The 13845-nt window shown below is 51.5% G+C and overlaps 1 protein-coding gene across 1 annotated transcript in view; it reads left to right on the top strand.

Moving 5' to 3' along the window:
- The window catches only part of Wls (wntless Wnt ligand secretion mediator), an 86486-nt gene that overhangs the window by 66982 nt on the left and 5659 nt on the right, over positions 1-13845 (top strand). Inside the window, exons 6-10 of the mRNA XM_004633988.2 lie at positions 2299-2467; positions 4232-4329; positions 4778-4841; positions 6817-6960; positions 7895-7978. Coding sequence (XP_004634045.1) covers positions 2299-2467; positions 4232-4329; positions 4778-4841; positions 6817-6960; positions 7895-7978 — 559 coding nt within the window. The remainder of the gene's footprint in view (positions 1-2298; positions 2468-4231; positions 4330-4777; positions 4842-6816; positions 6961-7894; positions 7979-13845) is intronic.

Raw genomic sequence — 13845 nt, 5'->3', positions numbered from 1 at the left:
CTCCCAGCTGAGCCTGCCCTGCTGCCCACAGAAGGGCAGCGCTCCTGAGCCCAGGGGTCCTTCCCTTCCTGTGCCACGGACTGCTCCCTTCCTGCTGGGTCACTTACACTAAAACTTGGACACGCTCTGCTAGCTCCTGTTCTCAGACAAACTCTGCTTTCCCCGCTTCCTTCCGAAGCCGCTGCCTCATTTTCCTGCTCTTTTTGCTGTGGGAACCCTCAGAATCCTGTACGCTGTCTCCACCACTTCTCTCCCGAGCCCCTGCCAGCCTGGATTCCTCCCACTACTCCACTAAACTGCTGCTCACAGCCGGGCCACTGAGCTCCATCTTCCAGGTACAAGGATCACTTTCGTTGTCCACTTTGCTGGACGTCGCCAGCACTGACATCACAGGTGGTGTCCTTCACGTAGCACCCCCCACTGTCCTCTCCACATGCCATGACACTTCCCTCAGATCCTTCCAGCCTCTTCAACTTTGGAGCCCAGGCTCGGGCTGGGCGGCCTCTTCTTAGTAGATGTGCTGCTTCCCCTGTGACCCCGCCAGGCTCCATGGGCCTCAAAACCCTCTGCCCTCTGAGGACTCTTAGTTTACAGCTTCAACCTCAGCTTCTCCCAACTTTAGACCCAAGCATGCCTACTGTTTATCTAATGTCTTCACTTGCGTTCAACCTGCAATGTATACAGATAGTGGTGCTTGAATTTCTCTCCTTTCAAACAACTGTTTCTCTCCCAGTTTTCCCCAAGAGGCAACTCCATCCTTTTAGTTGCTCCAGCTTAAAAGGTGGCAGTCACCCTGCCTGCTCTCTCTCCCTGTCTTTCCCCTCCCTCTCCCTCCCTCCTCTTATCTCAGTCACTAGATAATCTCACCCTTTCTGTTGCTACCGCCTCACTGAAGCAACCCACCAAGACTTGGATCACTGGAAACAGCAGCCTCTGAGGCCTCCGGCTTCAGCCATTTTCCTCCTGGAGTCCACTCCAGGCAGCCTGGACACTTCCTGCCAAGCGGTAATCACATCATGTAGTCCTGGGCTTTTCCTCTCCTTTGTCCTGGTCTAAAAACCCCTGGACAGTCTGGCCCTTCGCCATCTCTGGTGCTGTCTCCACTTCTCTCAGCTCCTTGGTGGCTGGCGTGGGCTCCCCCAGGGCCTTTGCACTTGCTGGTCCTTTCCTGGGTACCAGACATTTCTCATCCTGCAGGCAATTCCAAGCCCACTTGATGCGCAATCTCACCCCACCCCTCTGCATTCTCTTACCTGGTTTTCTCTTCAGATTTGTTTGCCTCTCTCCTCCCACTTTCGTTGAATGGATGACTGATGATGTAACTCTTATTGGGTTCCCAGGCCCTTCGAAATAAGTTTAAATTCCCTGATGAGGTACACGAGATGCTTGCCGGGCTCGGGCTTTGCATTTCCCTGCGCTGCTGTCCTCTTCTTTCCTGAGCTGTGCCAGTCCTAGAGGCCTGCTGCTGCAAGCTCTGCGAGCCTCCGTGGCCCCAGCCAGGCACCCCACACCTCCCTCCTCCTCGCCTCTGCTCACTGGAGCTCAGCATCGGCCGCTGCCCGCGACAGCAGTCTCGGTGGCTGCCTTCCACTCGCTACACTATGGGATGTTGCTTGCTGGAGTCCGCTGCCGTCGCCTTTGCCCGTCTTCCCCCGCGAATGCTTCTCTGTGAGGCAAAGCTATCCCTTGGGGTCTGTGGCCTTCTCACCATGCCTGCCACAGGCTCTGTGTTTCCTAAACCCATGGTCTCAATCCCATGGCTAAGAAAAAACTATGATTCGGTGATGTAGGTATGACACTGTCACAGCCAGGTTCACAGTGTGGTGATGCAAAGCGAACTACGACCTCAAGGAACAGCCTAAAGAGCTGGTGTTTCTGTGTTTGAGGTTATTTATTGCTGAGACAGACATGCTCGTATAATTCACAGCTGCGGCTATCACAATGAGAACAGGAGCTCTTAATGGCCAGGTGGACATGTCCTGTACACATGGGGGGGCAGGTGTCCCCTTCAGGTCCATTTAAGAAGGTAAAGAACAGAAACATGGTCAGAGGTACCAAAATTAAGTGGGGTGATGGGGGTCAACTAGATGCAAAGGACACGAATGTGGTTCTCCTGCTCTTCCACTCTGGGGACATTCTACATTGCAGCTGGGAACTCGTGGTGACCATAGGAAACTGGTCTGATTGCTCGGTCCCCGTAGGCAACGACAACTGGTTTTCAGAACTGGCCTCGGGATCTGGGAAGCCCGCCTTGGTGCTGGGCATGCGTCACCTGGCCTCTGGTACCTTCTCCCCCAGAGTCATCTTCGCCCTCGGGATTTCCATGACCTTCATCAACATCCCTGTGGAGTGGTTCTCCATCGGCTTCGACTGGACCTGGATGCTGCTGTTCGGCGACATCCGGCAGGGCGTCTTCTACGCCATGCTGCTGTCCTTCTGGATCATCTTCTGTGGCGAGCACATGATGGTGAGGGTCCCAGGGGGCGGATGTCCCTTGGCCACCACCCACAGGCGCCGCAGTGAGGCAGGATGGGCCAGGAGGACAGGAGGACGCCGAGGAGCCAAGCTTCACTCACAGTGAGCTGAGTGGCTCAGGGCAGGTAACCTAGCTGGGGGCCCCAGCCCAAGAAAGGTCACCTGGAAGCCTCATGAATAGGTCTTTGTGAGTACTCAGTGAGATCCTGTGAGGAACCCAGGCATGAAACTCCAATTCTAATTAGTGGGCTTGCTCCTTGTCCCACAGCGTAGCTCTGCTTGCTCCCGGCCAACACATCAGCCACAGGGAAACGGGCACAGCCCCTGCAGCCAGCAGTCCGTCTCCACCACCCAGTGACCCGCAGTACCTTCTTGCGTGGACATCAAATCCTGATTTAAGAAAGGCGGAGGTACTATGAGTAGCGACAGGACTGGTGCCAGCTGCACCTGGCCCTCACGTCGGGCGCGTGAGCTTCAGGTCACGATCAACTCTTTTTCCATCCTGCAGTAGCTCCATCGTTAAGATCGTTCTGCTGCCCCACCTGGAGGCTGGTGCGAGAGAATTCTGTCTTAGCTGCGCTTCTCATTGCTGAGACAAAGACACCCACAGTTAAGGGAGCAAAGGTCTATTTAGCTCACAGTTTGTGGAGGTCTCAGTTCATATCCGGCTGACTCCAAGGCAGGTGGCTTGGCACAGGGACAGCAAAAGATAGCAGAGCAACAAGGAAAGGAATCAAGGCTTTTTCTGCCCCTTATCTCTTATCCAGTCTACCAGGATCAGGAGGGGTGCCAGTGCAGTCCCTGAACTGATCCACCAGTCACCCATCTCAATCCCTGCATTGCACTATGAATAAATAGCACACTCTCGATTCAGCCTCTGCAAAAGTCCTCTGACCACATGAGGCTTTGGGGGGCCTCTAGATGCAAACCCTAGCAGAAAAGGGGGCTTCATCTACTGCCTGGCTGCACTGTGAGGGTCCCAGGGTGGGGTCTAGGAGGACTGAGTTCTGGGTAAGGACCTGGCAGAAGAGCAGCACTGCCAGCCAAGAAGGTTGTCCGGGACAAGCCCAACCATGTCCCAGCCCTTTCCAGGGGTGCCCCAGCCTGGAGCCTCAGATACAGCTTTTTTCCTGAGAAGCTGTTGGGCATCCAATGCAGGTTCTATGCATGCAAAGCAAGTGCCATCTCATGGAGCTGCGCCCTCCAGCCCTGAAATTAATCTCATGTTTTTTATTTCCTCACCTGACATCCCTCCCTTTCTTTTCTGAGTGTGTTTTTATGTACTGCCAAGAGGCATCATTCTTCAGCTCAACACAGATAACAAAAAAAAAGTCTGGTTTTTAATTCTACAAGTTCTTACATGCTGAGCATACTTGCATGCCTTGATTAATGCTCTCAATAGGTCCTCTTGGGGACCCTTTACAAGTAAAGGTCATCAGTGCCATAGGAAGGTAATTCTGAAGCTTTATCTTATGGGCCACAGAAGCACCCTCTGCCAAGGTTGTTGCTAAGGCTTGTGTTCTCCGAGTTCCCTGTCCTCTTATTGCCATCGGAGCCTTCATGGAAGGGCTTCGTGATGGTGTCATCATGTTCCCAGCGGAGCAGGCTCCCTCCCTTGTTCTTAGACACCTGAAGGCCAGCTCAGATGTCCCACGCTGGCCAGCACACACCATGGGAAAGCCAGGCTCACCCTGAGGAACACATGGCCCCGCCTGCTCGCCCTGGCCTGATCGCCTCTTCCCTCGGTTTCCTCCAGGATCAACATGAGCGGAACCACATTGCAGGATACTGGAAGCAAGTCGGCCCAATTGCTGTTGGCTCTTTCTGCCTCTTCGTATTTGACATGTGTGAGAGGTGAGCAGGTGCCACGGGACTCAGCCCAGAAGGTGACTACTGCCTCCCTTTCAGGCAATCCGAGGGGGCTTTGTGAAGGAGAGCGGCAGTTGGGAGCTTTGGAGTGAAAATGCTAGGTGTGATCACATCCGCAGATCCACACTGGGCCTACGGCAAAGCCATGGCCCTTTGCTGGTTTGTTTTGTTTGCTCCAGCCCCAAGGATGGAGTCCAGGGCCTTGCGCAGCCCCAGCCCCACGCATAGCCCTTTCAAGTGGCAGAACTTGTGGGCAGTTGTGCTCCCCGAGCTCTGCTTCACTGTAGGTTCTCTGTGAGGCTTTGTGGTCTGGACACAGCTCCTGCCCCCCTCCCCCAGCTGGGAAGGGAAAGCAAGCTAAGTGCAGTCCTGCTTTGCCTTAGCGGTGATTACAGCCCACCGTTCCCTCTACATTTTGCTTTTGTCTTTGCAGAGGTGTGCAGCTGACCAACCCCTTCTACAGTATCTGGACCACAGACGTGGGCACGGAGCTGGCTGTATCCTTCCATGATGCACTCGGGGGTTTATTTGTTTCCATTGCCGCCGGGTTCTGAAGATCGTGTTCCAAAGCAAGCTGATGTTTTCCATGTGTGCCCAGCTAGAGCTTGGATCCTGAGACCCACAGCAATGGCATCATTAAGGCACACAACAGTGAGAATCACTTGCTTTCAAGCCTGGCTGAGAGCAGCCTGGTGCAGGAGCAGAGTGGCCCATCAGTTTGCTGCAGGCTGAAGCATAGCTGGCTCTTCCCTGCAACCCCTTGGGTGATGTCTGGGAGGAAAGCTCGGCTTGTCTCAAAGCTGCCTGTGCCTGAGACCTCTGGCAGTGACCAGGTGTGCCAGGCGTGCCCAGCTGCTGTCTCCATCCATGAGCGGGCAGGAGTCCAGGCTAAGGTGATTTGTTCCAGGGGCAGCCCAGGCTTCTTCGTGAAGGTGATGTGACAGTCCTAGCTTCTCCCTTTAAGGGTGCTGGACATGAATGCCTTCTGTCCTGACCCTGCGGGGTCTGGTTTCTTAACATCGAAAGAATACTGTGACAAGCTAAGTAAGTGGTGTCTTCACCTCAGAGACAACAGATTTCTGCCCTCCCTCCACCACTACCACACCACCACCTCCGCACTGCCTCCTCCAAAATGTTAGCTGCGCAGTGGAGGAAACATTTATAATGTCACGTTGGAGCCACACTTTCATGTTGATGCGGAAGGAAGTCTCGGAAGCCAGGAAAATTCTAAGACCTGCAGGGCACAACCACACTCACCTTAACTGAGCACTGTTGATCACAGAAAGGAGAAATTCACTGGACACACGAGTTAATGAATGTGAGGTGTGGCCAGAAAGTGTGACAGATGCTTAAATAAAAGGATTAGTATAGTGAAATCCACAGGAACGCCCCTCAAGGTCCTCCCTCCTTGCTTCAAAGCCGCCACCCTTCACTATCTGCAGCAACTCTGGGGTCCTCTGTCCTGAGTAGCTTCATAAGGTGGGATGAAAAACACAACCCAATAGAAAACACAACCCAACAGAAAGGCGGCCTCATAAAACCAAGGCGCCGGGTCCTCACCCGCCATACTGCCCGCTCTGTCTCTGCGCCTTCTGGCTCTTCCCCAAGGTCAGAATGAACATGAAGTCAGTGTTTTGAATCCATTCACAACATCCAGGCAGCCACAACAGCGTAAAGACACCCTCAGCCAAGGACTTCCAGAGCTGCTTCCAGAGACCCGCAGAATGACGAGTGTGCTGGAAGTGAGTGGGATTTATTGCGACGTGCTACATGCTGCACTCACATTTGTTACGATGATTTTTTCAAATATTAGCAAATCAGATAGCTCAGCAGGTTAAAGTGCCTGCTTAGGCAGAGGTCAGGCGGCGGTTTGATCCCCGGCCCGCCCCCGGGGCGCACTGAGAGGGCGATTGAGACTGGGCATGGTGGCACGCGCCCGTAATCCCAGCGCTTGGGAGGCTGAAACCAGGAAGATCACTATGAGTCTGATGTGTGCAGTGAGACCCTGTAGACCCTTACTAAATACATTTTTTAAAACACACACACACACACACACACACATATATATATATATATATATATATATGTGTATATGTGTGTGTGTATATATATATATATATATGCAAATCAGGTGGGATTGTTAAAACAGAGATGAACCAGAGTTAGGCCAGCCCCCTTCTAAGCCAGGAAAACACTGTCTAAGCATGGTAGTCCTCGGACTGGACCCCAGTTGGGCCTTGCCTCCTCAGTGGGCCCCGCCTCCAGCTCCTGCCACTGCCACTTGTGTCCAAAGTCCTCCCGATGGATCCTGGCCTTGGCGTGGAAGCTTGTCCTATTCTTATCCCCCTCAAAATTCCCTACATACTTGGAGACCAACCAAGTGTCTCCAGCTGCTCTGGGAAAAGCACCCCGGCCTGCGTCCCCACTTGTGTCATCGGAAAGCCCTCCTCTTCCTTGACTGCGCGCTGTCAGATGGCCTTCATCATCGTGGCCGGGATCTGCTTGTGCCTCTACTTTCTCTTCCTGTGCTTTATGGTGTTCCAGGTGTTCCGGAACATCAGCGGGAAGCAGTCCAGCCTGCCCGCCATGAGCAAGGTGCGGCGGCTGCACTACGAGGTGAGTGGCTCGGGGCCCGGGGGCCCAGCCCCTGCGTGAGTGCCACAGCAAGGGTCTCTCCTATCCTGCGCAGCTCTGAGAGACCCCTGCAGGGTCTCCAGGACAGCAGAGGCCCATCTCCCCCAGCAGGTTCTCGGCTCTGGTGAGGCGGAGGCAAGGGTTTCAGCAGGTTTCCCTTGCCTGCAACGAGCCTGCAGGTGCATCCTGGATCCGTCAGCCCACATCCTCCTAAAATAGCCAGCAGGCCACGGGCCGGGGTCCAGTCATCCTGTACAGACTGTATTCCTTGCTCAAGAGAAAGACCTTAGCCTCACATCCTCTGCTCCCTTCTGCACATTCCTGATTTCTTTCCAGGGCCCCTTGCGTCATGCCTAAGTGGCTGTCCTTGGAGACTCCAGCCTAATTCCTCCTGACAAAAGGAGGAGAAAGGGCTGAACCCAGGGCTGTTCCTAGGCAGGGGTCTGCACATAAAAGTCCCTGCATAAAAGACATCCAGCCTGCTCTGCAGAGTCTCAGGGGCTTTCTGAGGTTTGCCTGGCCCCAGCACTGGAATGACGCTTAAACAGATTCAACCCAATTCCTGTTGGCAGATAGGCTTATTTCCTTTGGTTCACTGGAACAGAATTCTTGGATTCTGAAAGTCTAGGCCCTTGAATAGAAGCCCCACGAGCTTGGCGGGGAGTTAGCAGCCCCCTGACCAGTTAGGAGTGTGGTAGCCCAGGCTACACTAGCCCTGCTGCCGAGGCCTACGAGCCTGGGAGCCAGGTGCCTCGGCTGTGCTTGCCTCTGCGGGAGGCATACTAGCGAGTGGAATTATTCTACTATCATTCGTTGGGATTTGCTTTCACCGTTCTTTCAAATTAGTTTTTCTTGAATTTCTATTTGGACAAAAGGCTCGGCAGAACACTAAGCACCTTTCCCTCTTTCCAAATAGGGGCTGATTTTCAGGTTCAAATTCCTCATGCTCATCACCTTGGCCTGCGCCGCAATGACAGTCATCTTCTTCATTGTCAGTCAGGTGAGTGGTCCCCGAGACACCCGGAGAGAAGGTCCCCAGAGGTCCCCACTCCCAGCAGGGCTTGCAGAGGGTTTACGCTCCAGGCAGCTGGTCACGCTTTACTCGTTTCACCCCCGAGCCACATGGACTGACTCTTTCAGTCCAGCTTCCTAGGAGGTAACAGGTGCTAGGTAAATTAAAACCCTGAAACTAGATTGAAGGGGGCATTTTTCATGTGTTGAAGAGAATACACTTTGCAAGCGAGCCCTGCAGGGTGACACTAACAAGCAAGAATTAATTTCATTGGATCCTTATCTGACAGTAACCTAGACCCTTCTACCATCCACCAACCACTCTGTGGAGTAGTTCTACTACTGCTGAATGTGTGATTCAAAGAGCCCCACTGGTGCATTTCCACTGGTTATTTCCCAAACTTGAGACGTCAGCTGTACTTGAAAATCTCAGGAGTAATAACAGTAATTGAAAAGTATGGGTAACTTGTTTTGCAAAATAGAAAGTGCTATTGAGATCTAATACATTAGGCATCTATCATTCTTTTGGGCTTCGCAAAAATCCTTTGAAGTAAGTAGGGCAGGAACAGTTATGTCCCAATTTGCAGAATATAAAACTCACTGGCGCTGGAGACAGCTCCCATTTCTGCTGTTTCCCAGCTGCCTGGGGATGTGTGAGGGCTGCTTAACAGGTCTGGGCTTCAGCTTTTTTCACTAAGCAATAAGAGTACAGTAGAAGGTTGCTGTCGGGATGGCAGGAAGCAACACTGGACGTGATCAGCACGTGAGCGGGCCTCCGGCTCGTTCCATTGAGCTCGCTGCCAAAATGCAAACAAGCTGGGAAACAGAACTTGCTCCTCCTCACTCTTTTCCATTTTATTTTAAAGAATAAAAAACAAATAGCAGAAACAAAGAAACAGAGCAACAAGCCGCAGTACAAATGGTACAGAATTTCAAACCAAGAATAAAAAGTTAACAATGGTTGTTGTATTACATACTTTCCTCGAATCTGTTGTTCAGATTAATAGATACAAGTGTGCACAGTTGGTCAAATAATTAAACATTGATTCTCACTTGCAATAAACCTTAATTTTTTCTCGTCCCTTTTTACTTTATTTTTTAAAATTTATTTTAAGGAGAGTATACTAATTGATAAGACATTAGAAATGGTATACATGGGGAAGCACAACACAAGAGGTATTCAGCCATGGTTTTTGCATTGCACTTTGCTGTCCTTGATGTAGTTTTCTCAGATTATAGACAAGAGCATAGAGAGTTAGTTAATGCGAAAATTTTAAACATTAACTGGCTACTTCCAAAACACCGATGGAAATGAGAACTGCCATCATCCCAGCCATCCAGAATATGTTCTTGCATGCTTACCCCCTCCTCTATTCCTGTCTTTTCTCCATTCCCTCATCTTTATTGCTTATTCCTTGTGTTCAGTTCCTTTCCATTTTGCTGTATCCATTATGCCTCTTCACTCTTTGCCGGTGCTCCGTTATCCACAACGCAGGGAATTCTGTGGGGACAGGTAGAGCCTTGGCGTGAGGCTGTGTCGTTCTGCTCGGAGGTCGCCCTTCTGTGCCGGGGCTCGGCGTGCTCTAGGGCCAGCTGGCGAGGGTGGTGGGCCTCTTCGGATGCCTCCAAATATGTCAACTATTTCACACTGTAAAGATGATCATCTACTTACATTCATTTATAACTTGAAAGTGCATACATCTGCAGCACATATAATTGCACACGTCACAGATATCCCAAGTGTATTACAGATGTATGTCTTCAAAAAGTAAGTCACGTGAACATTCCACGATTTCCACCGACAAGAAAACCATAGCGCTAATACTGTAGGGATTTGTTTCCTAACTTTCAGATAAGACACTGAAAGTAAAAATAATTTTTCCAACTTCACACGCCCAGCATCACCCCCAGTTCCCTGCAAGGGAGCCCCACGTTAGGAGCCCTCGAGCCCAGCCCCCCGCGGCCTGTCACTGCTGTTTCCTCTGCTTAAGCCTGAAGCAGCCCCGTCTTCTAGGCATCTGCTCTAATCGACACAGTGCTGTGTTGTACCAGCTGTGTGTTTATAAAACCTTGGAGGCTTCCCTCCACCCCAGGCTAGCCTCTGCAGATCCTTGCACCCCGAAGTCCTCGGTGGGCGCTCCTTGCCAGAGTTTAACCCTGTGTACCTTTCATGCACTTTAGAAGGCAAGGGAAGCCGTCTGCCGAGGAGCACGGCTGGTGGCTCTCCTTTGGGGAAAAAAATCAACCCTCCAGTGTCCCGGGTGTGGCCCAGCCTGTGGCTGCCTTCTTCTGCTGTGAGAGTCAGCCCAGAGTGGATTTTCCATTAGCTCCTCACAGTCCTCCTGCTGGTTTTTTTTTTTTTTTTTAAAAAAGGTTTATTTATAGACATCTAAGACACTTTCCAGCACAGCATTCAGTGTCCCCATCCTGTATTAATATAGTCATCAGAGGATTTATTTTCTAACATCATCTTGGAATGTCACAGCAGTGAGCTCACCTGAAAGAAAACCTATTGGGTGGCTTTCCTGAAATGGATCCCAGCGTTAGGTAAGAGGAATCTTCTAAAGCCTGCGCGATGCTCCGGGACTTGCTGGGAGTGCCGCACTGAAGCCCTGGGGAATATGATGGGGAGGGGGCCCGCCAGGATATTGGGGCTCTGAGGACAGGAACGAAAGTGGTGGAATGTGGTGATCTTGAAGCTTTGAGGCTGGGGACAGACGGACAGAGATGCCACTCTAATGGCCTCTGTCAAAGCCACCAAGGGATGTGACATCTGCCCGGTCTTTCACCCCATTCCTTCTGGAAGAGAAAGGCATTCCTTTCAGAGCTGGTGACCCTATGGGACAGAAGTGCAGCATCAGGGGGACAGGGTCACTGACCTTTGCAGAGAGGACCCCCAGGTGTTTGACATTCAGGTTCAGCCCAGCGAGCCTGTTCCCACTGTGTTGTATGTGTGCAGTTGCTTTATTCTGACTTACAGAGGCCGGGTCTCTGGGAGAGAGCTCATGTCTGAGAGCTGGAAACCTTGTTGTTAAGTGGAATGTCGGTTGTCAAGACTACTGGGTGTGAAGGGGTCTGACCTTCCCTTGGCTCCCAGGGTATAATTGGGTGGTTTCACATGAAAGTAAATTGTTGAAATGTAAAGCCAGGAAAAACAGGCACTTTAAGAAATAAGACTTTTGCAGAGAGTGACTTTTTTTTTTGGGGGGGGGACAGGGTTGGTTACCTAATTTTTGTCTCTGAAAGTTAAAGGGGGGGCTGTGTCCCCTCTGTCCTTGATATCAGGAAGGTTTGGGGTCCACAGGCCTGTTCTGTGGAGCCTGCTAATTGAAGCTTCTGTCGGTGGGAATGTGCCCAGCGCGCAGGCTGTCTCAGGCATGATAATTGAGAGACGAGTCGAGGAGAACACAGCAGTCTCCCCGCAGAGGAGCCCACTACCTGCGTGGCTCATTTATGCAGCCCAGCTCTGCCCACAGCAGGAAGTAATGCACTGGCAGATTACAACTTCAGCAGAGAGATAATTGCACGACTGCAGCCTAAGCAGCGTGCATGTCCTGGGGCTGCGCAGAGAGGGACGCGGGCTGCCCGTCCTCACCCGGCTCAGATGAGAACCTGCACCCTGCCTACGCGGCCCGTGCGTTCACGCGTCCTGCGTTGTTGTGCCAGGGCGTGTGCTGCACGTGTGTTATTTACGGATGGAGCAACTCACGGGCACTGGAAGGACTCTCCTAGGGACCCTGGACCTCCCCAAATGTTTGCTCCATGGGCTACCTGCAGAGGCCGCCTGTGCTTAAAGGAGTCCTCCTACCCTCGTGTCAAACACCTTCCGTCAAGTCACACACAGGGCTTTCCAGCAGAGGGGTCTCAGGCAAGGTGCTGTCCTTTGTAGCATGGCATGCCCGTGTGTTAAAAGGAAATATTACCTAAATAAAGAACGTCTTTCATGCAAAACACTCAGCCCAGGGGCGGGAACCACGTGAGTAAGCACGGAGTAGGTGGGAACTGTGGCCATCCCTGTTGTTGTCCTCAAGGAATCCTAGCTTTGCTGATGTCCATGCTGATCCCTGCTTTAAGCGGTAGTAAAGAAATGCAATGGAGAGCAGTATTTAAACTCGTCACCCTTTTGGCACCTTCATTTCAAGTATGACTGCTGTGCCCCCCTGTAGACTGTAGTGTTTCTCTTTGCTTCTCCCCCAGATCTGTAGGGGTGGCGGTTTGCGCACCCGGTGCTGTCTCGTAGGCTTGTGCTGGGGTCCCTGCAGTTTCCTGTGTTCGTTCAACAGCCGTCTGCTGAGCACCGCTGGGTACCAGACAGGTTGGGCACACCAACCCTAGCAAGAATCAAACCCATCAAAATTGCCCCTCCTGAGCATTCCTGCAGGGTCTCTTCCAGGTCCTTCTCCTAGCCAAACACCCCAGTGCCTAAACCCACCACATTCTGCCATGCGTACGGCTCGCTTAGCCTGAGCTCCCCTCCTTGGCTTCATGCAGAAATTTCCCTGGGCCAGGAAACTGCACATATGTTTCCAGGAACTTAAGTCTTCCTTTAAGATGAGACCTGAGGTTTTTCTATCACCTTCCATCATATGCATCAGAAATCACTGTAAGGTGCCCCAAGTACTCCAATTCACTGGGTTCATTCTGCACCAGAGAGTAAGAAGGGTGGCATTTGGAGACATTTGGAAGAGACTGCAGGTAGCTTGGATGCTGATGCCTGGGCTAAATCAGTCATGGCCATAAAATCCTTCTTGGCCAAAACCCATTCTTGGATATTTCCTACAAAGTGAGTAGTTTCCCAAAATAAGCAAGAGTTCATAGTGTTTTTTCTTTCATGAATCACACACAACGAACAATTCTGTATCATCCAGCCCAAACTAAAACTGTGAAGTCTAAAACTGGGTACTGGGCTCCCCACCTCTCCAAGGAAATGCTGTCCCTACACCAGCAGGGCACGGGACCCCGGGGATCATTGGCATCTTAGTTGCCTTCTAATATTCTCAGCACCCACAGCTTAAAGGGAGAGAGGTTCTTTTTGGCTCTTGTTCTACATGTCTGGGTGGCTGGCTCCAGGGCAGGGTCTGGTGGAGAAAAGCTGCTTGCATCATGGAGACTGGGAAGAGCAGAGTTTGCGTCCAACCTGACCCACTTCCTACTAATGCATAAACTATGAATTAACGCACGAGAAATGTGCTCCCTCTGGGTCCAGCCACCTTCCCAATGCCCTACCTCTGAACACTTCAGTCTTTTGGGGACATTCTAGGTCCAGGCCATCACAATGGAGACTGCAAAGGGTGCTGCAGAAATGTAGATCCACCATGACAGAAGAAGCAGAGCTCAACCGCCCGCCAGCTGTGAGCATTTAGACCCAGCTTGCCCCTGACTCTGCACAAGTGGCTTCCCTGGCGGGTTTGTGTGACCCTGCCTCATTAAGCTGCCACAGAAACATTTACCCAAGGTTTTCTTTTTAGTCCCATTTGAAATGTCATATATCAAGCAGCAGTGGTTAAAATCATTCCCAGAGCCAACACAAATTATTAACCACTCGGCTCGGGTGACAGTTCTGAGCGTAACCCACATCTTCGGGCAGCCTTTAAAACAGTTACCAGGCCACTGGGCAGACGAGGCAGCTTCACACCATGTCATGCAGAAGTGTAAGTGTGCAAAAGCTTCATGATTAGTTTTGTCAGTGACTTAACTAGAGTGACACTTTATAAATTACTGAAGTTTATTGTTTACCAAGGGGCACACAGTTTCTGGAAATATTTTTTTTTAATTTTTATTTATTTATGTGTGTGTGTGTGCGCGCCGCGCGCGCGCATGCGCGTGTGTGTGTGTGTGTGTGTGTGTGTGTGGCCA

The sequence above is a fragment of the Octodon degus genome, unplaced genomic scaffold, assembly GCF_000260255.1.
Source record: "Octodon degus isolate 3935 unplaced genomic scaffold, OctDeg1.0 scaffold00057, whole genome shotgun sequence".
Lineage (NCBI taxonomy): Eukaryota > Metazoa > Chordata > Mammalia > Rodentia > Octodontidae > Octodon > Octodon degus.
This window is presented reverse-complemented; position numbering and strand designations above follow the sequence as displayed.